We start from the raw sequence: 27,435 nt of genomic DNA, 5'->3' as shown, positions 1-27,435 counted from the left end.
TATAAGTGCTATTATAACAACAACAGCCAAGCCTCAAAGTGGTAGACCACGTAAACTCACAGAGCGGGGCCTCTGAGTGCTGAAGGGTGTAATTTGTAAAAATCCCCTATTATCTGTTGCATCACTCACTGCTGACTTCCTGTGTGTTGGGAGCTTCATGTAATGGGTTTCCATAGCCAAGCAGCTAAAAACAGGCCTCATGTCAACAAGCACAATACAAAGTGTCCCCTAGAGTGTTATAAAGCACTCCACAACTGGACTCTTGAGCAGTGGGAATGTATTCTCTGGAATAATTAATCAAGCTTCACTATCAGGCAGTGTGATGGAAGAATCTGGGTGTGGTGGATGCAAGGAGAACATTACCTACTGAAATGCATAGTGACTACTGTATTGGTGGAGGAGGGATAATGGTCTGAGGTTCTTTGTCCGGTTTGTGCTAGGGGGCCTTAGTTTCAGTGAAGGATCATCTTAATGCTAAAGGAAGACATTTAAAAAAAAACTGTGTGCTTCCAACTTTGTGGCAACTGTTCGGAGAAGGCTCTTTCCTGTTCTGGCACGACTGTGCCCCTGTGTACAAAGCAAGGTCCATGAAGACATGGTTTGACAAGTTTGGTGTAGAGGAACTCCAGTGGCCTGCACAGAGCCCTGACTTCAATCCCAATGACCACCTTTAGGATGAATTGCAGTGCTAAATGTGAGCCAGATGTTCTCATCCAACATCAGAGCCTAACCTCACAAATACACTTTTGGCTGAATGCGGACAAATTCCTACAAACACACTCGAAAATCTTGTGGAAAGCCTTCCAAGAAGCGTAGCAGCTAGTATAGCTGCAAAGGGGGTGCCTGGGATGTCAAACAAGGGATGGAATGGTATGTTAAATAAGCGCATATAGGTTTGATGGTCAGGTGTCCACATACTTTTGACCATGTAGTGTGTGCATGTGTAGAAGACAGACATATATATTTTAATTTTCTCTCTCGCTTTCAGTGTGTGTTTGGATAACTATATATAAACAGAATGTGTTCAGAAAACAAGCAAACATTTTACCTTCTTTATTTGACATCTGAAATGACTGGGAACGAATAAGTGGATATGTTGTTCTTCTTTTAAGATTCATATCATCATAGGAGGAAAAACACCTAGGGAAGAAAAAAAAAAGGTATATGTCACTCATATTTGCGCGTTTTGTAAATATCACAATTGCAGTAAGTATATTAGGGAGAGTTTAGGTAATAACAGATACATGATTGACTACTAAGTGCATATTTTACAAAGAATGTATTTGTCACAGTTCTAAACATTTAAACATATTTGAAATGGAAAACAATTGGATAGATCTAATTTAAGATCAAGAAAACAGTCTGAGATTAATATGTAGATGTATTTTTTAAAGTTTTATTAGCTGTTTAAATATTGACAAAATAAGCGTAAAGTTTTAGTGTCTATAAAACAATGGGAGCTGCCATGTTGTAACTTAGGTTACCTTCTCTGCTTTGGCCAATTAGGGACAGTTATAAATAGGTCACTAGAGTAAGCAGCCAACGGCTGTGTGGAATATAAAAGTGTTCTGCACTACCATTTCTAACATGAACTGAAAAGCTCACAATTTCATATTGGAATTACAGGAAAAGGGGAAAAAATAAAAGGAAATTTATGCTTACCTGATAAATTGATTTCTTCTACGATATGACGAGTCCACGGATTCCTCCTTTACTTGTGGGATATTATCCTCCTGCTAACAGGAAGTGGCAAAGAGCACCACAGCAGAGCTGTCTATATAGCTCCTCCCTTGACTCCACCCCCCAGTCATTCGACCGAAGGTATTGGAAGAAAAAGGAGAAACTAAAAGGTGCAGAGGTGACTGAAGTTTTAAACACAAAAATAAATCAGTCTTAAATTGACAGGGAGGGCCGTGGACTCGTCGTATCGTAGAAGAAATCAATTTATCAGGTAAGCATAAATATCCTTTTCTTCTACTAGATATGACGAGTCCACGGATTCATCCTTTACTTGTGGGATACAATACCAAAGCTACAGGACACGGATGAACGGGAGGGACAAGACAGATACCTAAACAGAAGGCACCACTGCTAGAAGAACTTTTCTCCCAAAAATAGCCTCAGAAGAAGCAAAAGTATCAAATTTGTAAAATTTGGAAAAGGTATGAAGGGAGGACCAAGTCGCAGCCTTACAAATCTGTTCAACAGAAGCATCGTTTTTAAAAGCCCATGTGGAAGCCACCGCTCTAGTAGAATGAGCTGTAATTTTTACAGGAGGCTGCTGTCCAGCAGTCTCGTATGCCAAACGGATGATGCTTTTCAGCCAAAAAGAAAGAGAGGTAGCCGTAGCTTTTAGACCCCTACGCTTTCCAGACTAGACAACAAATAGAGAAGATGTTTGACGGAAATCCTTGGTCGCTTGTAAGTAAAACTTCAAGGCATGAACCACGTCCAAGTTATGTAACAGACGCTCCCTTCTTAGAAGAAGGACTAGGACATAGAGAAGGAACAAGTTCCTGATTAATATTCTTATTTGAAACAACCTTAGGAAGGAATCCAGGTTTAGTACGCAAAACCACCTTATCAGAATGGAATATAAGATAAGGCGAGTCACATTGTAACGCAGAAAGCTCAGAAACTCTTCGAGCAGAAGAGATAGCAACTAAAAACAGAACTTTCCAAGATAGAGGTTTAATATCTATGGAATGCATGGGTTCAAACGGAACCCCTTGAAGAACATTTAGAACGAAATTCAAACTCCATGGCGGAGCAACAGGTTTAAACACAGGATTGATTCTAACTAAAGCCTGACAAAACGACTGAACGTCTGGGACATCTGCCAGACGCTTGTGTAGTAAGATTGACAAAGCAGAAATCTGTCCCTTTAAGGAACTAGCTGATAATCCCTTCTCCAATACTTCTTGGAGAAAGGACAAAATCCTAGTAATCCTGATCCTACTCCATGAGTAGCCCTTGGAATCGCACCAATAAAGATATTTACGCCATATCTTATGGTAAATTTTCCTAGTGACAGGCTTTCGAGCCTGAATCAAGGTGTCAATGACTGACTCAGACAATCCCTGCTTAGATAAAATCAAGCTTTCAATCTCCATGCAGTCAGTTGCAGAGAAATTAGATTTGGATGTTGGAACGGACCTTGAATGAGAAGGTCCTGTCTCAGTAGCAGTTTCCATGGTGGCAAAGATGACATTTCCACCAGATCTGCATAAATACCAAGTCCTGCGTGGCCACGCAGGCGCTATCAAGATTACCGAAGCCCTCTCCTGTTTGATTCTTGCAATCAGACGAGGTAGGAGAGGAAAAGGAGGAAACACATAAGCCAGGTTGAACGACCAAGGTACTGCTAGAGCATCTATAAGTACTGCTTGAGGATCCCTTGATCTGGACCCGTAAGAAGGAAGTTTGGCATTCTGACGAGATGCCATCAGATCCAATTCCGGTGTGCCCCATTGATGGATCAATTCCGCAAACACCTCCGGATGGAGCTCCCACTCCCCCGGATGAAAAGTCTGACGACTTAGAAATTCCGCTTCCCAGTTCTCCACTCCTGGGATATATATTGCTGAAAGATGGCAAGAGTGAGTCTCTGCCCATCGAATTATCTTGGAAACCTCTATCATCGCTAGAGAACTCTTTGTTCCCCCTTGATGATTGATATATGCTACAGTCGTGATATTGCCCGACTGGAATCTTATGAATTTGGCCGAAGCCAGCTGAGGCCACGCTTGAAGCGCGTTGAATATGGCTCTCAGTTCCAGAATATTTATTGGTAGTAGGGACTCCTGAGTCCAAACACCCTGAGCCTTCAGGGAATTCCAGACTGCACCCCAGCCCAAGAGGCTGGCGTCCGTCGTCACTATGACCCATGCTGGCCTGCGGAAGCACATTCCCTGGGACAGATGATCCTGTGACAACCACCAATGAAGAGAGTCTCTGGTCTCTAGATCCAGATTTATCAGAGGAGATAAATCCGCATAATCCCCATTCCACTGTCTGAGCATGCACAGCAGCAGTGGTCTGAGATGAAAGCGAGCAAACGGAATTATGTCCATTGCCACTACCATTAACCCAATGACCTTCATACACTGCGCCACTGATGGCCGAGGAATGGAATGAAGTGCTCGGCAAGTAGTTAAGATCTTTGATTTTCTGACCTCTGTGTTCATGTCTACCGAGTCTATCGGAGTTCCTAGGAATGTAACTCTTGTCAGAGGAACTAGTGAACTCTTTTTTATGTTCACCTTCCACCCGTGAGTTCTTAGACAAGCCAACACGATGTCCGTGTGAGATTTGGCTAGATGGTAAGTTGACGCCTGAATCAAGATATCGTCCAGATAGGGCGCCACTGCTATGCCCCGCGGCCTTAGAACCGCCAGAAGGGACCCTAGCACCTTTGTGAAGATTCTGGGAGCTGTGGCCAACCCGAAAGGAAGGGCCACAAACTGGTAATGTTTGTCCAGAAAGGCGAACCTGAGGAACTGGTGATGATCTTTGTGGATAGGAATGTGAAGATACGCATCCTTCAAATCCACGGTGGTCATATATTGACCCTCATGGATCATTGGTAAAATTGTTTGTATGGTCTCCATCTTGAACAATGGGACTCTGAGAAATTTGTTTAGACTTTTGAGGTCTAAAATCGGTCTGAAGGTTCCCTCTTTTTTGGGAACCACAAACAGATTTAAGTAAAACCCCTGCCCTTGTTCTAATTTTGGAACTGGGCAGATTACACCCATGGTATATAGGTCTTCTACACAGCGTAAGAACGCCTCTCTTTTTGTCTGGTTTACAGACAAACGTGAAAGATGAAATCTCCCTCTTGGGAGAGAATCCTTGAATTCTAGACGATACCCCTGGGTCACAATTTCTAATGCCCAGGAATCCTGAACGTCTCTTGCCCAAGCCTGAGCGAAGAGAGAAAGTCTGCCCCCTACTAGATCTGGTCCCGGATCGGGGGCTGCCCCTTCCTGCTGTCTTGGTAGCAGCAGCGGGCTTCTTGGCCTTTATTCCAGGTCTGGTTAGGTCTCCAGACTGACTTGGATTGTGCAAAGTTTCCCTCCTGCTTGGTGGCGGAGAAGGAAGTAGAGGGACCACCCTTAAAGTTTCGAAAGGAACTCAAAACTTTTTAAGCGTCTTGTCCTGAGGAAGGGCATAACCTTTACCTCCAGTAATGTCGGAAATGATCTCCTTTAGTTCAGGTCCGAATAGGGTCTTACCCTTAAAAGGAATAGCTAAAAGCTTAGATTTAGATGACACATCAGCAGACCAAAACTTAAGCCATAACGCTCTACGCGCTAAAATGGCAAAGCATGCATTCTTAGCCGCTAATTTAGCCATTTGGAAAGCGACATCTGTAATAAAAGAATTAGCTAGCTTGAGAGCCTTAATTCTATCCAAAATATCATCTAATGGGGTCTCAACCTTTAGAGACTCCTCTAGAGCCTCAAACCAAAAAGCTGCTGCAGTAGTTACTGGAACAATGCACGCTATAGGTTGTAGAAGAAAACCCTGATGAATAAACAATTTCTTTAGAAGACCCTCTAATTTTTTATTCATAGGATCTTTGAAAGCACAACTGTCCTCAATAGGTATAGTTGTACGCTTAGTCAGGGTAGAAATAGCTCCCTCCACCTTAAGGACCGTCTGCCACGAATCCCGAATGGTGTCAGATATGGGAAACATTTTCTTAAAAGTAGGAGGGGGAGAGAACGGAATGCCTGGTCTATCCCATTCCTTAGTAACAATGTTCGAAATTCTTCTAGGGACTGGAAAAACATTAGTGTAAGTAGGGACCTCTAGATATTTATCCATTTTGCACATATTCTCTGGTGGGATGACAATAGGGTCACAATCATCCAGAGTCGCTAAAACCTCCCTGAGTAACAAGCGGAGGTGTTCAAACTTAAACTTAAAGGCCGTCACATCAGTCTGTTTGAGGGAACATCTTTCCTGAATCTGAAAGCTCTCCCTCAGACAGCAAGTCCCCCACCCCCAAATCAGAACACTGTGAGGGTACATCGGAGATGGCCAATAAAGTATCAGAGGGCTCAGCATTTACTCTAATACCGGACCTGCTGCACTTATTATCTAAACTGCCAGGTTTACAGGGTGCCTCTGTAAGGGTAGTAGACATAACTGCAGCCATATCTTGCAGGGTGAAAGAATTAGACGCGCTAGAAGTACTAGGCATCGCTTGGGCGGGCGTTAAAGGTTGTGACACTTGGGGAGAAGTAGATGGCATAACCTGATTCTCTTCTGACTGAGAATCATCCTGACACATACTTTTATCTGCTAAAATATGTTCTTTGCAATGTAAGGCCCCTTTCAGTACATGAGGGACACATTTGAAGTGGGGGTTCCACAATAGCTTCTAAACACATAGAACACTGACTTTCTTCAATGTCAGACATGTTGAACAGACTAGTAATAACAGCACAAGTCGTTAACAACCTTGATTACATAGGAAAAAACAGAATTTATGTTTACCTGATAAATTACTTTCTCCAACGGTGTGTCCGGTCCACGGCGTCATCCTTACTTGTGGGATATTCTCTTCCCCAACAGGAAATGGCAAAGAGCCCAGCAAAGCTGGTCACATGATCCCTCCTAGGCTCCGCCTACCCCAGTCATTCGACCGACGTTAAGGAGGAATATTTGCATAGGAGAAACCATATGATACCGTGGTGACTGTAGTTAAAGAAAATAAATTATCAGACCTGATTAAAAAACCAGGGCGGGCCGTGGACCGGACACACCGTTGGAGAAAGTAATTTATCAGGTAAACATAAATTCTGTTTTCTCCAACATAGGTGCGTCCGGTCCACGGCGTCATCCTTACTTGTGGGAACCAATACCAAAGCTTTAGGACACGGATGAAGGGAGGGAGCAAATCAGGTCACCTAAATGGAAGGCACCACGGCTTGCAAAACCTTTCTCCCAAAAATAGCCTCAGAAGAAGCAAAAGTATCAAACTTGTAAAATTTGGTAAAAGTGTGCAGTGAAGACCAAGTCGCTGCCCTACATATCTGATCAACAGAAGCCTCGTTCTTGAAGGCCCATGTGGAAGCCACAGCCCTAGTGGAATGAGCTGTGATTCTTTCAGGAGGCTGCCGTCCGGCAGTCTCGTAAGCCAATCTGATGATGCTTTTAATCCAAAAAGAGAGAGAGGTAGAAGTTGCTTTTTGACCTCTCCTTTTACCAGAATAAACAACAAACAAGGAAGATGTTTGTCTAAAATCCTTTGTAGCATCTAAATAGAATTTTAGAGCGCGAACAACATCCAAATTGTGCAACAACCGTTCCTTCTTTGAAACTGGTTTCGGACACAAAGAAGGCACGACTATCTCCTGGTTAATGTTTTTGTTAGAAACAACTTTTGGAAGAAAACCAGGTTTAGTACGTAAAACCACCTTATCTGCATGGAACACCAGATAAGGAGGAGAACACTGCAAAGCAGATAATTCTGAAACTCTTCTAGCAGAAGAAATTGCAACCAAAAACAAAACTTTCCAAGATAATAACTTAATATCAACGGAATGTAAGGGTTCAAACGGAACCCCCTGAAGAACTGAAAGAACTAAGTTGAGACTCCAAGGAGGAGTCAAAGGTTTGTAAACAGGCTTGATTCTAACCAGAGCCTGAACAAAGGCTTGAACATCTGGCACAGCTGCCAGTTTTTTGTGAAGTAACACAGACAAGGCAGAAATCTGTCCCTTCAAGGAACTTGCAGATAATCCTTTCTCCAATCCTTCATGAAGAAAGGATAGAATCTTAGGAATCTTTACCTTGTCCCAAGGGAATCCTTTAGATTCACACCAACAGATATATTTTTTCCATATTTTGTGGTAAATTTTTCTAGTTACAGGCTTTCTGGCCTGAACAAGAGTATCAATAACAGAATCTGAGAACCCTCGTTTTGATAAGATCAAGCGTTCAATCTCCAAGCAGTCAGCTGGAGTGAGACCAGATTCGGATGTTCGAACGGACCTTGAACAAGAAGGTCTCGTCTCAAGGGTAGCTTCCATTGTGGAGCCGATGACATATTCACCAGATCTGCATACCAAGTCCTGCGTGGCCACGCAGGAGCTATCAAGATCACCGACGCCCTCTCCTGATTGATCCTGGCTACCAGCCTGGGGATGAGAGGAAACGGCGGGAATACATAAGCTAGTTTGAAGGTCCAAGGTGCTACTAGTGCGTCTACTAGAGTCGCCTTGGGATCCCTGGATCTGGACCCGTAGCAAGGAACCTTGAAGTTCTGCCGAGAGGCCATCAGATCCATGTCTGGAATGCCCCACAGTTGAGTAATTTGGGCAAAGATTTCCGGATGGAGTTCCCACTCCCCCGGATGTAATGTCTGACGACTCAGAAAATCCGCTTCCCAATTTTCCACTCCTGGGATGTGGATTGCAGACAGGTGGCAGGAGTGAGTCTCCGCCCATTGAATGATTTTGGTCACTTCTTCCATCGCCAGGGAACTCCTTGTTCCCCCCTGATGGTTGATGTACGCAACAGTCGTCATGTTGTCTGATTGAAACCGTATGAACTTGGCCTTTGCTAGCTGAGGCCAAGCCTTGAGAGCATTGAATATCGCTCTCAGTTCCAGAATATTTATCGGTAGAAGAGATTCTTCCCGAAACCAAAGACCCTGAGCTTTCAGGGATCCCCAGACCGCGCCCCAGCCCATTAGACTGGCGTCGGTCGTGACAATGACCCACTCTGGTCTGCGGAAGGTCATCCCTTGTGACAGGTTGTCCAGGGACAGCCACCAACGGAGTGAATCTCTGGTCCTCTGATTTACTTGTATCGTCGGAGACAAGTCTGTATAGTCCCCATTCCACTGACTGAGCATGCACAGTTGTAATGGTCTTAGATGAATGCGCGCAAAAGGAACTATGTCCATTGCCGCTACCATCAAACCTATTACTTCCATGCACTGCGCTATGGAAGGAAGAGGAACAGAATGAAGTGTTTGACAAGAGTTTAGAAGTTTTGTTTTTCTGGCCTCTGTCAGAAAAATCCTCATTTCTAAGGAGTCTATTATTGTTCCCAAGAAGGGAACCCTTGTCGACGGAGATAGAGAACTCTTTTCCACGTTCACTTTCCATCCGTGAGATCTGAGAAAGGCCAGGACTATGTCCGTGTGAGCCTTTGCTTGAGGAAGGGACGACGCTTGAATCAGAATGTCGTCCAAGTAAGGTACTACTGCAATGCCCCTTGGTCTTAGCACCGCTAGAAGGGACCCCAGTACCTTTGTGAAAATCCTTGGAGCAGTCGCTAATCCGAAAGGAAGCGCCACGAACTGGTAATGCTTGTCCAGGAATGCGAACCTTAGGAACCGATGATGTTCCTTGTGGATAGGAATATGTAGATACGCATCCTTTAAATCCACCGTGGTCATGAATTGACCTTCCTGGATGGAAGGAAGAATTGTTCGAATGGTTTCCATTTTGAACGATGGAACCTTGAGAAACTTGTTTAAGATCTTGAGATCTAAGATTGGTCTGAACGTTCCCTCTTTTTTGGGAACTATGAACAGATTGGAGTAGAACCCCATCCCTTGTTCTCCTAATGGAACAGGATGAATCACTCCCATTTTTAACAGGTCTTCTACACAATGTAAGAATGCCTGTCTCTTTATGTGGTCTGAAGACAATTGAGACCTGTGGAACCTCCCCCTTGGGGGAAGCCCCTTGAATTCCAGAAGATAACCTTGGGAGACTATTTCTAGTGCCCAAGGATCCAGAACATCTCTTGCCCGAGCCTGAGCGAAGATTAGGTTTATTTTTGGCCTTGAAAGACCTATCCTGAGGAAGGGCGTGGCCCTTACCCCCAGTGATATCAGAGATAATCTCTTTCAAGTCAGGGCCAAACAGCGTTTTCCCCTTGAAAGGAATGTTAAGGAGTTTGTTCTTGGAAGACGCATCCGCTGACCAAGATTTCAACCAAAGCGCTCTACGCGCCACAATAGCAAACCCAGAATTCTTCGCCGCTAACCTAGCCAATTGCAAAGTGGCGTCTAGGGTGAAAGAATTAGCCAATTTGAGAGCACGGATTCTGTCCATAATCTCCTCATAAGGAGGAGAATCACTATCGATCGCCTTTACTAGCTCATCGAACCAGAAACACGCGGCTGTAGTGACAGGGACAATGCATGAAATTGGTTGTAGAAGGTAACCTTGCTGAACAAACATCTTTTTAAGCAAACCTTCTAATTTTTTATCCATAGGATCTTTGAAAGCACAACTATCTTCTATGGGTATAGTGGTGCGTTTGTTTAAAGTAGAAACCGCTCCCTCGACCTTGGGGACAGTCTGCCATAAGTCCTTTCTAGGGTCGACCATAGGAAACAATTTTTTAAATATGGGGGGAGGGACGAAAGGTATACCGGGCCTTTCCCATTCTTTATTTACAATGTCCGCCACCCGCTTGGGTATAGGAAAAGCTTCTGGGAGCCCCGGGACCTCTAGGAACTTGTCCATTTTACATAGTTTCTCTGGGATGATCAAATTCTCACAATCATCCAGAGTGGATAATACCTCCTTAAGCAGAGCGCGGAGATGTTCCAACTTAAATTTAAATGTAATCACATCGGGTTCAGCTTGTTGAGAAATTTTCCCTGAATCTGAAATTTCTCCCTCAGACAAAACCTCCCTGGCCCCCTCAGACTGGTGTAGGGGCATTTCAGAACCATTATCATCAGCGTCCTCATGCTCTACAGTATCTAAAACAGAGCAGTCGCGCTTACGCTGATAAGTGGGCATTTTGGCTAAAATGTTTTTGATAGAATTATCCATTACAGCCGTTAATTGTTGCATAGTAAGGAGTATTGGCGCGCTAGATGTACTAGGGGCCTCCTGAGTGGGCAAGACTCGTGTAGACGAAGGAGGGAATGATGCAGTACCATGCTTACTCCCCTCACTTGAGGAATCATCTTGGGCATCATTTTCAGTGTCACATAAATCACATTTATTTAAATGAGAAGGAACCTTGGCTTCCCCACATTCAGAACACAGTCTATCTGGTAGTTCAGACATGTTAAACAGGCATAAACTTGAAAACAAAGTACAAAAAACGTTTTAAAATAAAACCGTTACTGTCACTTTAAATTTTAAACTGAACACACTTTATTACTGCAATTGCGAAAAAGTATGAAGGAATTGTTCAAAATTCACCAAAATTTCACCACAGTGTCTTAAAGCCTTAAAAGTATTGCACACCAAATTTGGAAGCTTTAACCCTGAAAATAACGGAACCGGAGCCGTTTTTAACTTTAACCCCTTTACAGTCCCTGGTATCTGCTTTGCTGAGACCCAACCAAGCCCAAAGGGGAATACGATACCAAATGACGCCTTCAGAAAGTCTTTTCTATGTATCAGAGCTCCTCACACATGCGACTGCATGTCATGCTGCTCAAAAACAAGTGCGCAATACCGGCGCGAAAATGAGGCTCTGCCTATGATTAGGGAAAGCCCCTAGAGAATAAGGTGTCTAAAACAGTGCCTGCCGATATTATTTAACAAAAATACCCAGATTAAATGATTCCTCAAGGCTAAATATAGGTAATATATGAATCGATTTAGCCCAGAAAATGTCCACAGTCTTAATAAGCCCTTTTGAAGCCCTTCTTTACTGTCTGAATAAAAATGGCTTACCGGATCCCATAGGGAAAATGACAGCTTCCAGCATTACATCGTCTTGTTAGAATGTGTCATACCTCAAGCAGCAAAAGACTGTTCACTGTTCCCCCAACTGAAGTTAATTCCTCTCAACAGTCCTGTGTGGAACAGCCATGGATTTTAGTAACGGTTGCTAAAATCATTTTCCTCATACAAACAGAAATCTTCATCTCTTTTCTGTTTCAGAGTAAATAGTACATACCAGCACTATTTTAAAATAACAAACTCTTGATTGAATAATAAAAACTACAGTTAAACACTAAAAAACTCTAAGCCATCTCCGTGGAGATGTTGCCTGTACAACGGCAAAGAGAATGACTGGGGTAGGCGGAGCCTAGGAGGGATCATGTGACCAGCTTTGCTGGGCTCTTTGCCATTTCCTGTTGGGGAAGAGAATATCCCACAAGTAAGGATGACGCCGTGGACCGGACACACCTATGTTGGAGAAACAATCAGCAAAAAAAACGAGTACTGCGCCTTTAAGAATAAAAAGAGTACACTTTTTTCAAAATTGCTAAAACGTTATGCAAAATGATTAATTTCGATTATGTGTGAACCTAATGTGCAATTGGATATTGCACCACAAGTAAACAGGAGAGTTAACCCTTTAATTTGAGTGTTTAGCCCACAAAAAGCGTTTATGCAGAGAAAAATTGTTAAACTGCCTACCTGCCCCAAAGGACTGGGAAAACGATCCGGTCTCACTCCGAAAAACAGCCTCACAGTCTGGTCCCAACCGGAGCTAATGGCTGCTGTTCTCTCCAAGCTCTAACTGCGCACTGAGGTGCAAAATTAGGCCCCGCCCATCATCCTCGATGTGCAAATAACATAATTTATGTAAGAACTTACCTGATAAATTCATTTCTTTCATATTGGCAAGAGTCCATGAGCTAGTGACATATGGGATATACAATCCTACCAGGAGGGGCAAAGTTTCCCAAACCTCAAAATGCCTATAAATACAGCCCTCACCACACCCACAATTCAGTTTAACGAATAGCCAAGCAGTGGGGTGATAAAGAAAGGAGTAGAAAGCATCAACAAAGGAAATTTGGAAATAATTGTGCTTTATACAAAAAATCATAACCACCATAAAAAGGGTGGGCCTCATGGACTCTTGCCAATATGAAAGAAATGAATTTATCAGGTAAGTTCTTACATAAATTATGTTTTCTTTCATGTAATTGGCAAGAGTCCATGAGCTAGTGACATATGGGATATCAATAGCCAAGATGTGGAGTCTTCCACTCAAGAGTCACTAGAGAGGGAGGGAATAAAATAAAAACAGCCATATTACGCTGAAAAAATAATCCACAACCCAAAAAATAAGTTATTTTCACTTGAAAAGAAAAAAACTTAAACCAAAAGCAGAAGAATCAAACTGAAACAGCTGCCTGAAGAACTTTTCTACCAAAAACTGCTTCCGAAGAAGCAAATACATCAAAATGGTAGAATTTAGTAAATGTATGCAAAGAGGACCAAGTGGCTGCTTTGCAAATCTGATCAACTGAAGCTTCATTCTTAAAAGCCCATGAAGTGGAGACTGATCTAGTAGAATGAGCTGTAATTCTCTGAGGCGGGGTTTGACCCGACTCCAAATAAGCTTGATGAATCAAAAGTTTCAACCAAGAAGCCAAGGAAACAGCAGAAGCTTTCTGACCTTTCCTAGGACCAGAAAATAAAACAAATAGACTAGAAGTCTTCCTGAAATTTTTAGTAGCTTCCACATAATATTTCAAAGCTCTTACCACATCCAAAGAATGTAAGGATCTCTCCAAAGAATTCTTAGGATTAGGACATAAAGAAGGGACAACAATTTCTCTACTAATGTTGTTAGAATTCACAACCTTAGGTAAAAATTGAAAAGAAGTCCGCAAAACTGCCTTATCCTGATGAAAAATCAGAAAAGGAGACTCACAAGAAAGAGCAGATAGCTCAGAAACTCTTCTAGCAGAAGAGATAGCCAAAAGGAACAACACTTTCCAGGAAAGTAGTTTAATGTCCAAAGAATGCATAGGTTCAAATGGAGGAGCCTGTAAAGCCCTCAGAACCAAATTAAGACTCCAAGGAGGAGAAATTGACTTAATGACAGGCTTAATACGAACTAAAGCCTGAACAAAACAGTGTATATCAGGAAGTATAGCAATTTTTCTGTGAAATAAAACAGAAAGAGCGGAGATTTGTCCTTTCAAGGAACTTGCAGGCAAACCCTTATCCAGACCATCCTGAAGAAACTGAAAAATTCTAGGAATTCTAAAAGAATGCCAGGAGAATTTATGAGAAGAACACCATGAAATGTAAGCCTTCCAAACTCTATAATAAATCTTCCTAGAGACAGATTTACGAGCTTGTAACATAGTATTAATCACTGAATCAGAGAAACCTCTATGACTTAGAACTAAGCGTTCAATTTCCATACCTTCAAATTTAATGATTTGAGATCCTGATGGAAAAACGGACCTTGAGATAGTAGGTCCGGCCGTAATGGAAGTGGCCAAGGCGGGCAACTGGACATCCGAACCAGATCCGCATACCAAAACCTGTGTGGCCATGCTGGAGCCACCAGCAACACAAAAGACTGTTCCATGATGATTTTGGAAATCACTCTTGGAAGAAGAACTAGAGGCGGGAAGATGTAAGCAGGTTGATAACACCAAGGAAGTGACAGTGCATCCACTGCTTCCGCCTGAACATCCCTGGACCTGGACAGGTATTTGGGAAGTTTCTTGTTTAGATGAGAGGCCATGAGATCTATCTCTGGAAGACCCCATAACTGAACAATCTGAGAAAACACATCTGGATGGAGAGACCACTCCCCTGGATGTAAAGTCTGGCGGCTGAGATAATCCGCCTCCCAATTGTCTACACCTGGGATATGTACCGCAGAGATTAGACAGGAGCTGGATTCCGCCCAAGCAAGTATCCGAGATACTTCTTTCATAGCTTGGGGACTGTGAGTCCCACCCTGATGATTGATATAAGTCACAGTTGTGATATTGTCTGTCTGAAAACAAATGAACGGTTCTCTCTTTAGTAGAGGCCAGAACTGAAGAGCCCTGAGAATTGCACGGAGTTCTAAAATATTTATTGGTAATCTCGCCTCTTGAGATTTCCAAACCCCTTGTGCTGTCAGAGACCCCCAAACAGCTCCCCAACCTGAAAGACTCGCATCTGTTGTGATCACAGTCCAGGTTGGGCGAACAAAAGAAGCCCCTTGAACCAAGCGATGGTGATCTATCCACCATGTCAGAGAGTGTCGTACATTGTGATTCAAGGATATTAATTGTGATATCTTTGTATAATCCCTGCACCATTGATTCAGCATACAAAGCTGTAGAGGTCTCATGTGAAAACGAGCAAAGGGGATTGCGTCCGATGCTGCAGTCATGAGACCTAAAACTTCCATGCACATAGCCACTGAAGGGAATGACTGAGACTGAAGGCGCCGGCAGGCTGCAACCAATTTTAAACGTCTCTTGTCTGTTAGAGACAGAGTCATGGACACTGAATCTATCTGGAAACCTAAAAAGGTGACCCTTGTCTGAGGAATCAAAAAACTTTTTGGTAAATTTATCCTCCAACCATGTTTCCGAAGAAACAACACTAGTTGATTTGTGTGAGATTCTGCAGTATGTAAAGACTGAGCTAGTACCAAGATATCGTCCAAATAAGGAAACACCGCAATACCCTGTTCTCTGATTACAGATAGTAGGGCACCCAGAACCTTTGAAAAGATTCTTGGAGCTGTTGCTAGGCCTAATGGAAGAGCAACAAATTGGTAATGCTTGTCTAGAAAAGAGAATCTCAGAAACTGATAATGTTCTGGATGAATCGGAATATGAAGGTATGCATCCTGCAAGTCTATTGTGGACATATAATGTCCTTGCTGAACAAAAGGCAGAATAGTCCTTATAGTCACCATCTTGAAAGTTGGTACTCTTTCATAACGATTCAAAATTTTCAGATCCAGAACTGGTCTGAACAAATTTTCTTTCTTTGGTACAATGAATAGGTTTGAATAAAACCCCAAACCTTGTTCCTGAAGAGGAACTGGCATGATTACCCCTGAAGACTCCAGATCTGAAACATACTTCAGAAAAGCCTGAGCTTTTACTGGATTTACAGGAATGTGTGAGAGAAAAAATCTTCTCACAGGAGGTCTTACTTTGAATCCTATTCGATACCCTTGAGAGACAATGCTCTGAATACAATGATTTTGGACAGATTTTATCCAAAAATCCTTGAAAAACCTTAATCTGCCCCCTACCAGCTGAGCTGGAATCAGGGCCGCACCTTCATGCGGATTTAGGGGCAGACTTTGGTTTCCTAAATGGCTTGGATTTATTCCAATTTGAGGAAGGCTTCCAACTGGAAGCAGATTCCTTGGGAGGAGGATTGAGTTTTTGTTCCTTATTCTGACGAAAGGAACGAAAACGGTTAGAAGCCTTAGATTTACCCTTAGGTTTTTTATCCTGAGGCAAAAAAACTCCTTTTCCTCCAGTGATAGTTGAAATAATAGAATCCAACTGAGAACCAAATAAATTATTACCTTGGAAAGAAAGAGATAGTAATCTAGATTTAGATGTCATATCAGCATTCCAAGATTTAAGCCACAAAGCTCTTCTAGCTAATACAGCTAAAGACATGGATCTAACATCAATTTTGATATCAAAAATGGCATCACAAATAAAATGATTAGCATGTTGCAGTAAGCGAACAATGCTAGATATGTCAGAATTCAATTCATGTTGCGCTAAATTTTCCAACCAGAAAGTTGATGCGGCCGCAACATCACCCAAAGAAATAGCAGGTCTGAGAAGATGACCTGAATATAAATAGGCCTTCCTTAGATAAGATTCAAGCTTCCTATCTAAAGGATCCTTAAAGGAAGTGCTATCTTCCATAGGAATAGTGGTACGTTTAGCAAGAGTAGAAATAGCCCCATCAAATTTGGGGATCTTTTCCCAAAACTCTATAGATTTTGCTGGTAAAGGATACAATCTCTTAAACCTTGAAGAAGGAACAAAGGAAGTACCTGGCTTATTCCATTCCCTAGAAATCATATCAGAAATAGCCTCAGGAATGGGAAAAACACCTGGGGAAACCACAGGAGGTTTAAAAACAGCATTTAAACGTTTATTAGACTGAACGTCAATAGGACTGGTTACCTCAATATCCAAAGTAATTAACACTTCTTTTTATAAAGAACGCATATACTCTATTTTAAATAAATAAGTAGATTAGTCAGTGTCAATATCTGAGGAAGGATCTTCTGTTTCAGATAGATCCTCATTAGAAGAGGATGAATTATTATGTTGTTGGTCATTTGAAATTTCATCAGCTAAATGAGAAGTTTTAAAAGACCTTTTACGTTTATTAGAAGGTGGAAATGCAGACAAAGCCTTCATAATAGATTCAGAAACAAATTCTTTGAAATTTACAGGTATATCATGCACATTAGAAGTTGAAGGAACTGCAACTGGCAATGTACTATTACTGATAGAAACACTATCTGCATGTAAAATTTTTCTTATGACAACTATTACAAATGACATTCGGTGGAATAATTTCTACAATTTTGCAACAAATGCACTTAGCTTTGGTAGAACCGACATCAGGCAGCAATGTTCCAGCAGAAACTTCAGAGACAGGATCGGATTGTGACATCTTGCTCAATGTAAAAGAAAAAACAACATATAAAGCAAAATTATCTATTTCCTTAAATGACAGGCCTAATACCCGCAAATGAAAAAGTAGTCAAAATTGAAAAAGACTAAACCCCAGGTAAGAAACAAATTTCTTAAAGTGTTTATATTCCCAAATATGAAACTGACAGTCTGCAGAAGGAAATATATGAACCTGACTCATGGCAAATATAAGTACAATACATATATTTAGAACTTTATATAAATTGCATAAAGTGCCAAACCATAGCTGAGAGTGTCTTAAGTAATAAAAAACATACTTACCAAAAGACACCCATCCACAAATAGCAGATAGCCAAACCAGTACTAAAACAGTTCTTTAGTAAAGGTAATGGTAAATTTGAGAGTATATCGTCGATCTGAAAAGGGAGGTAGGAGATGAATCTCTACGACCGATAACAGAGAACCCATGAAAAAGACCCCCGTTAGGGAAATCATCGTATTCAATAGGTGATACTCCCTTCACGTCCCTCTGACATTCGCTGTACTCTGAGAGGAATTGGGCTTCAACAATGCTGAGAAGCGCATATCAACGTAGAAATCTTAGCACAAACTTACTTCACCACCTCCATAGGAGGCAAAGTTTGTAAAACTGAATTGTGGGTGTGGTGAGGGGTGTATTTATAGGCATTTTGAGGTTTGGGAAACTTTGCCCCTCCTGGTAGGATTGTATATCCCATATGTCACTAGCTCATGGACTCTTGCCAATTACATGAAAGAAAACCCCGCTTCGTCCAAAGCCGAGAGAACTTAAAAAGGAAAAGCCCCAAAGACACTGACCCGCAGATAGTTCAGCAGCCTAGCTAGACACCACAAATGGGACTCAACTGAGCCAATTGTCTTCCGGGAGACACCTACGCCCAACAGTCGGTCCCCCACCACTCACCCCGCACTAATGAAGGGAACACCAGCCTGAACTCCCAAGGGACAAGGCAAGGGAGAACCGAAGGAAAACCGCAAGAACACCACATCCAAAAAAAGGAAAAACCCATGATCGCGAGCCCAGCTCACAAGACCCAAATAGGTCCTGACAGGTAAGGGGAGGCTACGCCTATACCCGGCAAAAACCAGAGGTATAAGACCGGCATAGGAACAGAGAAACTGTACTCTCAAACCTCATGCAAAGCACTGAAAGACAACTGAAGACTGAGTCCTCACATTGTCCAAACTTAAAATACAAAGTATTCTACCACAAAAAAACGTGTAATAACCCAGACGAAACCCTGAGTCAAGAACATGCAAAAAGCATCAGGATGACACAGAAGAATACTGCTGAGAAGTAGAAGCGGCCAGCAAGAAGACAGACTGCAAAAAAGAAACCCCCAGACAGAGGGCACACTCTAGGCCGCCAGACCTACACACAGGTCTCCAAAAGGGGATACACAAAACCTCAATCGAGGCCCCCCCAGAAGAGAGATTACGCCCAGAACCCGAAGGTAGTGTAAACCTGGACCTTCTGCTTGTAAGCCTAGGGAGCTAACTCTACGCCCACCTAGGTCCTGAAAAAGACAACGTCTCTTAGAACCCACTCCCAGCCAGGCCAGCCCAAACAGCGGCAGCTCTAAAACAAGGGAACAGGAAAACCCAAAAACCAGCTCAAAAACTAGCCGAAGAATGGCCACCGCCATTCAACTGAGCACGGGTACAACCCGACTCCAAGAACAGACGTCAAGGCCGTAGACCCAAGGATCTAACAAAAAGGCCCAACATAGTCTCGACACGGAGCCAGCAAGACTCCCGATGGAACGTAACATCCCAGAGAGAACACCTCTCTCTGAAGGTTAACCCACAATTCCAACCTCCTGAAACCATAAGGCGCAAAACAGTCCAATGAGCAACAGTCACTCAGAAAACCTGGCCAACCGTGACCAGGTCAAGTATTCCGAGTAAGATCATAGCCCAAGTTCCCAGGAACTGGGGAACCCAAAACCAGCCCTTAAGCCTAAAAGTCTGGCAACAACCCACAACGGGATCCACAAGGGAAAACGCTGAGCAAAGCCTCAGCAACCGGAAGCTCCAGGGAGAAAACAGGCCTGGGCACCCAATTGTTTAAACAAACAATACCCGAGAACGGAACCCCCCCGTCTGATATGAAAAACCAGACCACAGGGGATAGCAATGCATATCCAGATCAACCCGGATAACGAAAAAAACTCGCTAGTCCCGACCTAAGAAAGGGACCACCCCTTGATGGAGTCCAACGCTCCAAAGGAACCAAGGTGGGAAGAGTTGTACAACGACCCTAGGGCCCCTAGACTCACAAACAGCCTCAGGCCAACAAGGTAAGGAAACACCGTGAGGCCAAAGCCACTCGAGCAAGGCTGGTCTCCACATTACCTCCATACAGAGAATCACAGGGAGAAAAAGGCGCAAAGCTTCCCCAGCTCTGGGAAGAACCCAAGCAAAGCCCAAGGAGACCACGCCCAGAGTCCCTAACAGGGACAACCATCTCCCAGAGGGGAACCCAGGTCCCTAAAAGGAGACCTAACCCACACAGAGACAACCAAAGAAGACCAAAAAGGTCTCCTAAAACAGCCAGACAGCACACAGTCAATGTACAATAGCTGCAGCTGGTTACATACTGCAAACCATGCGCTGCAAGGCAGCTTTCAAACTACTAGCTGCTGAGGGCCAAGTTCACAAAGGACAAGTCCCGAGCCTTAAAAACAGCCAACCGCTCAAGGCGGCGGGAAGAGGGCGCTAAGCCCTCCACTATGTGGGGAAGGGAACTCTAGGTTTCGATAACACCAGACCAAGAGAGTGACGCAGCGGAAACACCACTGACCTAGTCATCCAGATTGAAGGCTATAAGGACTGAGACAGTCCTTCCCGCCTCACGGACCCACAGGTCCTCTAGAATGCTTAGTTGAAAACTGTAAAATAATGATAACATAAGCAATTGGTGCCTCGACTGGACCAGCCAAGCAGAACAGCGCCACATGTCTGAACAGCCCCAAGACAGAACCGAACCCAACAGGACCAGCCTGCAACCAGGGTCTTAACCGTCAAGCTGCATAAATACTCCCTCAGAGGGGAAGAAGGGAAAACAGATGACCATAGGACTAACATGACCCCAAAAAACACAGAAGTAACAGAGTATCGATCCCAGTTTAGGATTCCCGAAGGAAACAAATAAACAAAATAAAAGACATCCTAATTGGATAAAAAGAAAATATAAGGCAATTCGTAGGTTAACGCCCAAGAAGAAAACAGGCCTACCCGCAGGACCAGCCAAACAGAGCCCTACTATTCCAAAAAAACTGGGAAGGATCTTAAAAACATAATTTATGTAAGAACTTACCTGATAAATACATTTCTTTCATATTAGCAAGAGTCCATGAGCTAGTGACGTATGGGATATACATTCCTACCAGGAGGGGCAAAGTTTCCCAAACCTCAAAATGCCTATAAATACACCCCTCACCACACCCACAAATCAGTTTAACGAATAGCCAAGAAGTGGGGTGATAAGAAAAAAGTGCGAAAGCATAAAAAATAAGGAATTGGAATAATTGTGCTTTATACAAAAAAATCATAACCACCACAAAAAAAGGGGTGGGCCTCATGGACTCTTGCTAATATGAAAGAAATGAATTTATCAGGTAAGTTCTTACATAATTATTATTAAGAGTCCATGAGCTAGTGACGTATGGGATAATAAATACCCAAGATGTGGAACTTTCACGCAAGAGTCACTAGAGAGGGAGGGATAAAATAAAGACAGCCAATTCCGCTGAAAAAATAATCCACACCCCAAAATAAAGTTTAAATCTTATAATGAAAAAAACTGAAATTATAAGCAGAAGAATCAAACTGAAACAGCTGCCTGAAGTACTTTTCTACCAAAAACTGCTTCAGAAGAAGAAAACACATCAAAATTGTAGAATTTAGTAAAAGTATGCAAAGAAGACCAAGTGGCTGCTTTGCAAATCTGATCAACCGAAGCTTCATTCCTAAATGCCCAGGAAGTAGAAACTGACCTAGTAGAATGAGCTGTAATCCTTTGAGGCGGAGTTTTACCCGACTCGACATAAGCATGATGAATCAAAGTTTTTAACCAAGATGCCAAAGAAATGGCAGAGGCCGTCTGACCTTTCCTGGAACCGGAAAAGATAACAAATACACTAGAAGTCTTTCGGAAATCTTTAGTAGCTTCAACATAATATTTCAAAGCTCCAACTACATCCAAAGAATGCAACGATCTTTCCTTAGAATTCTTAGGATTAGGACACAATGAAGGAACCACAATTTCTCTACTAATGTTTTTAGAGTTCACAACTTTAGGTAAAAATGTAAATGAAGTTCGCAACACCGCCTTATCCTGATGAAAAATCAGAAAAGGAGATTCACAAGAAAGAGCAGATAACTCTGAAACTCTTCTAGCAGAAGAGATGGCCAAAAGGAACAGGACTTTCCAAGAAAGTAATTTAATGTCCAGAGAATGCATAGGTTCAAACGGAGGAGCTTGTAAAGCTCCCAGAACCAAATTCAAACTCCAAGGAGGAGAGATTGACTTAATGACAGGTTTGATACGAACCAAAGCCTGTACAAAACAATGAATATCAGGAAGATTAGCAATCTTTCTGTGAAACAACACAGAAAGAGCAGAAATTTGTCCTTTCAAAGAACTTGCAGACAAACCTTTATCCAGACCATCCTGAAGAAATTGTAAAATTCTAGGAATTCTAAAAGAATGCCAGGAAAAATGATGAGAAGAGCACCAAGAAATGTAAGTCTTCCAGACTCGATAATATATCTTCCTAGACACAGATTTACGAGCCTGCAACATAGTATTAATTACAGAGTCAGAGAAACCTCTATGACTAAGAATCAAGCGTTCAATCTCCATACCTTCAAATTTAATGATTTGAGATCCTGATGGAAAAAAAGGGCCTTGAGATAGAAGGTCTGGTCTTAACGGAAGAGTCCAAGGTTGGCAAGTAGCCATCCGAACAAGATCCGCATACCAAAACCTGTGAGGCCATGCTGGAGCCACCAGCAGAACAAACGAACGCTCTTTTAGAATCTTGGAGATCACTCTTGGAAGAAGAACCAGAGGCGGAAAGATATAAGCAGGATGATACTTCCAAGGAAGTGACAACGCATCCACTGCCTCCGCCTGAGGATCCCTGGATCTGGACAGATACCTGGGAAGTTTCTTGTTTAGATGAGAAGCCATCAGATCTATTTCTGGAAGACCCCAGATTTGAACAATCTGAAGAAACACCTCTGGGTGAAGAGACCATTCGCCCGGATGTAACGTCTGGCGACTGAGATAATCCGCTTCCCAATTGTCTACACCTGGGATGTGAACCGCAGAAATTAGACAGGAGCTGGATTCCGCCCAAGCAAGTATCCCATAGCCAGAAGACACTGAGTCCCCCCTTGATGATTGACATATGCCACGGTTGTGACATTGTCCGTCTGAAAACAAATGAACGATTCTCTCTTCAGAAGAGGCCACGACTGAAGAGCTCTGAAAATCGCACGGAGTTCCAAAATGTTGATAGGTAATCTTGCCTCCCGAGATTCCCAAACCCCCTGCTCTGTCAGAGACCCCCATACAGCTCTCCAACCTGTCAGACTCACATCTGTTGAGATCACAGTCCAGGTTGGAAGAACAAAAGAAGCCCCTTGAACTAAACGATGGTGATCTGTCCACCACGTCAGAGAGTGTCGTACAATCGGATTTAAAGATATTAACTGTGATATCTTTGTATAATCCCTGCACCACTGGTTCAGCATACAAAGCTGAAGAGGTCGCATGTGAAAACGAGCAAAGGGGATCGCGTCCGATGCAGCAGTCATAAGACCTAGAATTTCCATGCATAAGGCTACCGAAGGGAATGATTGAGACTGAAGGTTTCGACAAGCTGAAACCAATTTCAGACGTCTCTTGTCTGTCAGAGATAAAGTCATGGACACTGAATCTATTTGGAAACCTAAAAAGGTTACCTTTGTCTGAGGAATCAATGAACTCTTTGGTAAATTGATCCTCCAACCATGTTCTTGAAGAAATGACACAAGTCGATTCATATGAAATTCTGCTAAATGTGAAGACTGAGCAAGTACCAAGATATCGTCCAAATAAGGAAATACCACAATACCCTGTTCTCTGATTACAGATAGCAGGGCACCGAGAACCTTTGAAAAAATCCTTGGAGCTGTTGCTAGGCCGAACGGCAGAGCCACAAATTGGTAATGCTTGTCTAGAAAAGAGAATCTCAGAAACTGATAATGATCTGGATGAATCGGAATATGCAGATATGCATCCTGTAAATCTATTGTGGACATATAATGCCCTTGCTGAACAAAAGGCAGAATAGTCCTTATAGTTACCATTTTGAATGTTGGTATCCTTGCATAACGATTCAAAATTTTTAAATCCAGAACTGGTCTGAAGGAATTCTCCTTCTTTGGTACAATGAATAGATTGGAGTAAAACCCCAGACCATGTTCCAGAACTGGCACAATTACTCCAGCCAACTCTAGATCTGAAACACATTTCAGAAATGCTTGAGCCTTCACTGGATTTATTGGAATGCGAGAAAGAAAAAATCTTCTTGCAGGAGGCCTTACCTTGAAACCTATTCTGTACCCTTGTGAAACAATGTTCTGAATCCAAAGACTGAGAATCGAATTGATCCAAATTTCTTTGAAAAATCGTAATCTGCCCCCTACCAGCTGTGCTGGAATGAGGGCCGCACCATCATGTGGACTTGGGAGCTGGCTTTTGCTTTCTAAAAGGCTTGGATTTATTCCAGACTGGAGATTGTTTCCAAACTGATACTGTTCCTTTAGGGGAAGGATCAGGCTTCTGTTCCTTATTCTGACGAAAGGAACGAAAACAATTAGCAGCCCTATATTTACCTTTAGATTTTTTATCCTGAGGTAAAAAAGTTCCTTTCCCCCCAGTAACAGTTGAAATAATAGAATCCAACTGGGAACCAAACAATTTATTACCTTGGAAAGAAAGGGAAAGCAAAGTTGACTTAGAAGACATATCTGCATTCCAAGTTTTAAGCCATAAAGCTCTTCTAGCTAAAATCGCTAAAGACATATACCTGACATCAACTCTAATGATATCAAAGATGGCATCACAAATAAAGTTATTAGCATGTTGAAAAAGATTAACAATGCTATGAGTATTATGATCTGACACTTGTTGTGCCAAAGCCTCCAACCAAAAAGTGGAAGCTGCCGCAACATCAGCCAAAGAAATAGCAGGTCTAAGAAGATTACCTGAACATAAATAAGCTTTCCTTAGAAAGGAATCAATTTTCCTATCTAAAGGATCCTTAAAGGAAGTACTATCTGCCGTAGGAATAGTAGTACGTTTAGCGAGAGTATAGATAGCCCCATCAACTTTAGGGATTTTGTCCCAAAACTCTAATCTGTCAGATGGCACAGGATACAATTTCTTAAACCTTTTAGAAGGAGTAAATGAATTACCCAGATTATTCCATTCCCTAGAAATTACTTCAGAAATAGCATCAGGGACAGGAAAAACTTCCGGAATAACTGTAGGAGGTTTAAAAACCAAATTTAAACGCTTAGTAGATTTAGTATCAAGAGGACTAGATTCCTCCATCTCTAATGCGATTAAAACTTCTTTAAGTAAAGAACGAATAAATTCCATTTTAAATAAATATGAAGATTTATCAGTGTCAATATCTGAGACAGAATCCTCTGAACCAGAAAAATCATCATCAGAAACAAACAAATCAGAATGATGATGTTCTTTTAAAAATTCATCTGAAAAATGAGAAGTTTTAAAAGACCTTCTACGTTTACTGGAAGGAGAAATAACAGACATAGCCTTCCTAATAGATTTAGAAACAAAATCTCTTATATTAACAGGAACATCCTGAGTATTAGATGTTGATGGAACAGCAACAGGTAATGGTATATTACTAATGGAAATACTATCTGCATTAGCAAGCTTATCATGACATTCATCACAAACTACAGCCGGAGGGACAGATACCACAAGTTTACAGCAGATACACTTAACTTTGGTGGAACCAGCATCAGGCAGCGTTTTTCCAGAAGTAGCTTCTGATCCAGGGTCAATCTGAAACATCTTGCAATATGTAAGAGAAAAAACAACATATAAAGCAAAATCTATCAAATTCCTTAAAAGGCAGTTTCAGGAATGGGAAAAAATGCCAATGAACAAGCCTCTAGCAACCAGAAGCAAATGAAAAATGAGACTTAAATAATGTGAGAAAAAAAGTGGAGACATAAATGACGCCCACATTTTTTGGCGCCAAAAAAGCCGCCCACATTATTGCCGCCCAAATGCTTTTTGGCGCCAAGAATGACGCCACATCCGGTAACGCCGACCTTTTTGGCGCAAAACGTCAAAAAAAGACGCAAACACGAACAACTTCCGGCGATGCCGGAAATGACATAGAAATTTTTTTTGCGCCAAAAAAGTCTGCGCCAAGAATGACGCAATAAAATGAAGCATTTTCAGCCCCCGCGAGCCTAACAGCCCACAGGGAAAAAAAGTAAATTTTTAAGGTAAGAAAAAATGTTTTAATTCATATGCATTATCCCAAATAATGAAACTGACTGTCTGAAATAAGGAATATTGAACATCCTGAATCAAGGCAAATAAATGTTTAAACACATATATTTAGAACTTTATATAAAAGTACCCAACCATAGCTTAGAGTGTCACAAAATATAAGGCTTACTTACCCCAGGACACTCATCTACATGTAGTAGAAAGCTAAACCAGTACTGAAACGAGAATCAGTAGAGGTAATGGTATATAAGAGTATATCGTTGATCTGAAAAGGGAGGTAAGAGATGAATCTCTACGACCGATAACAGAGAACCTATGAAATAGATCCCGTAGAAGGAGACCATTGAATTCAAATAGGCAATACTCTCTTCACATCCCTCTGACATTCACTGCAACACTGAGAGGAAAACCGGGCAAAAACAAAACGGTACCCGACACCCACAATGGCTGGGGCACTCGCCACCTCCTATGAACCAGACCCCTGCGAACTAGAATTTCTCCGTTGCCACATGGTCAGGAATGCGGAAAAGGAAGACAGTGTGATCATGCCCGGCCAGAAGGTGACCGTATAGTCCAAAAAAATAAATAAAAAGGGCACCCAACCATAAGGTTGCGTCACTTCCAAAGGCCTTTATGTTCCAAGCCATGAGCCCATTTAACACTACACATAAGCAGATTGAATCACATAACAAACATGATTAAAAATCCCCCTGTTCAATAACCCCCCTCAGGACATATTAACTCTTGATTGCAAGATACTAAAAGGAGACTCACTGAGACCCTTATGTTAAGTTAGTCCCGCAAGGTGGTAGCCTCTCGGGAAAACATCTGTATTACAGTACATTCACGAAGAAAATGAAACGATCTTACCGGAATCTACGCCGTGGAACAGGAACACGGCCCTTCAAGTGTGACGGATAGTAGCATCACCTCCGCCATGGACTTGAGAGAAGAAAGCAGGCAGCGGAGCGAAGTTAGACAACACCAATTGATTGAGGAGCTATTAACATGAGTCGGGATGATTTCGCAGAAAGACTCTCCCTGCATCTCAGGACTCTAACTTTCATCCAGAGACTAACAGGATTACTTAAACTTCAGTCTCATGTCGAAGAGTACTACCCTCCATAACAGACAAATTAAATTCTGACACTTCTCTGCCAACCTCCTGGGACGAAAGGCAAAGAATGACTGGGAGATGAGGGAAGTGGGAGGAGTATTTAAGCCGTTGGCTGGGGTGTCTTTGCCGCCTCCTGGTGGCCAGGTTCTTATTTCCCAAAAGTAATGAATGCAGCTGTAGACTCTTTCCATTTAAGAAGAAAATATATGTTTCTAGAGCAAAAACTTTTTACATAGATGGAAAGTCGATAGTCCAACAATAATACATTATTGCCCCATGTCAGAATGGAATCATCTCTACAAATGGCCTGTGTGGGACTGATGACAGTTTTATCATTTAAATATGAAATAAAGGCTTAGGGAGTCAATTCTGTAATGTTAG

At 42.3% G+C, this 27,435-nt stretch overlaps 1 protein-coding gene across 3 annotated transcripts in view; it reads right to left on the bottom strand.

The window, feature by feature from the left end:
• SUCO (SUN domain containing ossification factor) overlaps positions 1-27,435 on the bottom strand; it is a 484,388-nt gene that overhangs the window by 47,028 nt on the left and 409,925 nt on the right. For all 3 annotated transcript variants that reach the window (XM_053693235.1, XM_053693236.1, XM_053693237.1), the window contains one exon: positions 1,049-1,140. In XM_053693235.1, coding sequence (XP_053549210.1) covers positions 1,049-1,140 — 92 coding nt within the window. The remainder of the gene's footprint in view (positions 1-1,048; positions 1,141-27,435) is intronic.

The sequence above is a fragment of the Bombina bombina genome, chromosome 10 (assembly GCF_027579735.1).
Source record: "Bombina bombina isolate aBomBom1 chromosome 10, aBomBom1.pri, whole genome shotgun sequence".
Classification (NCBI taxonomy): domain Eukaryota; kingdom Metazoa; phylum Chordata; class Amphibia; order Anura; family Bombinatoridae; genus Bombina; species Bombina bombina.
Note: the sequence above shows the minus strand (reverse complement) of the source record. Positions and strands in the feature narration are given on the sequence as shown.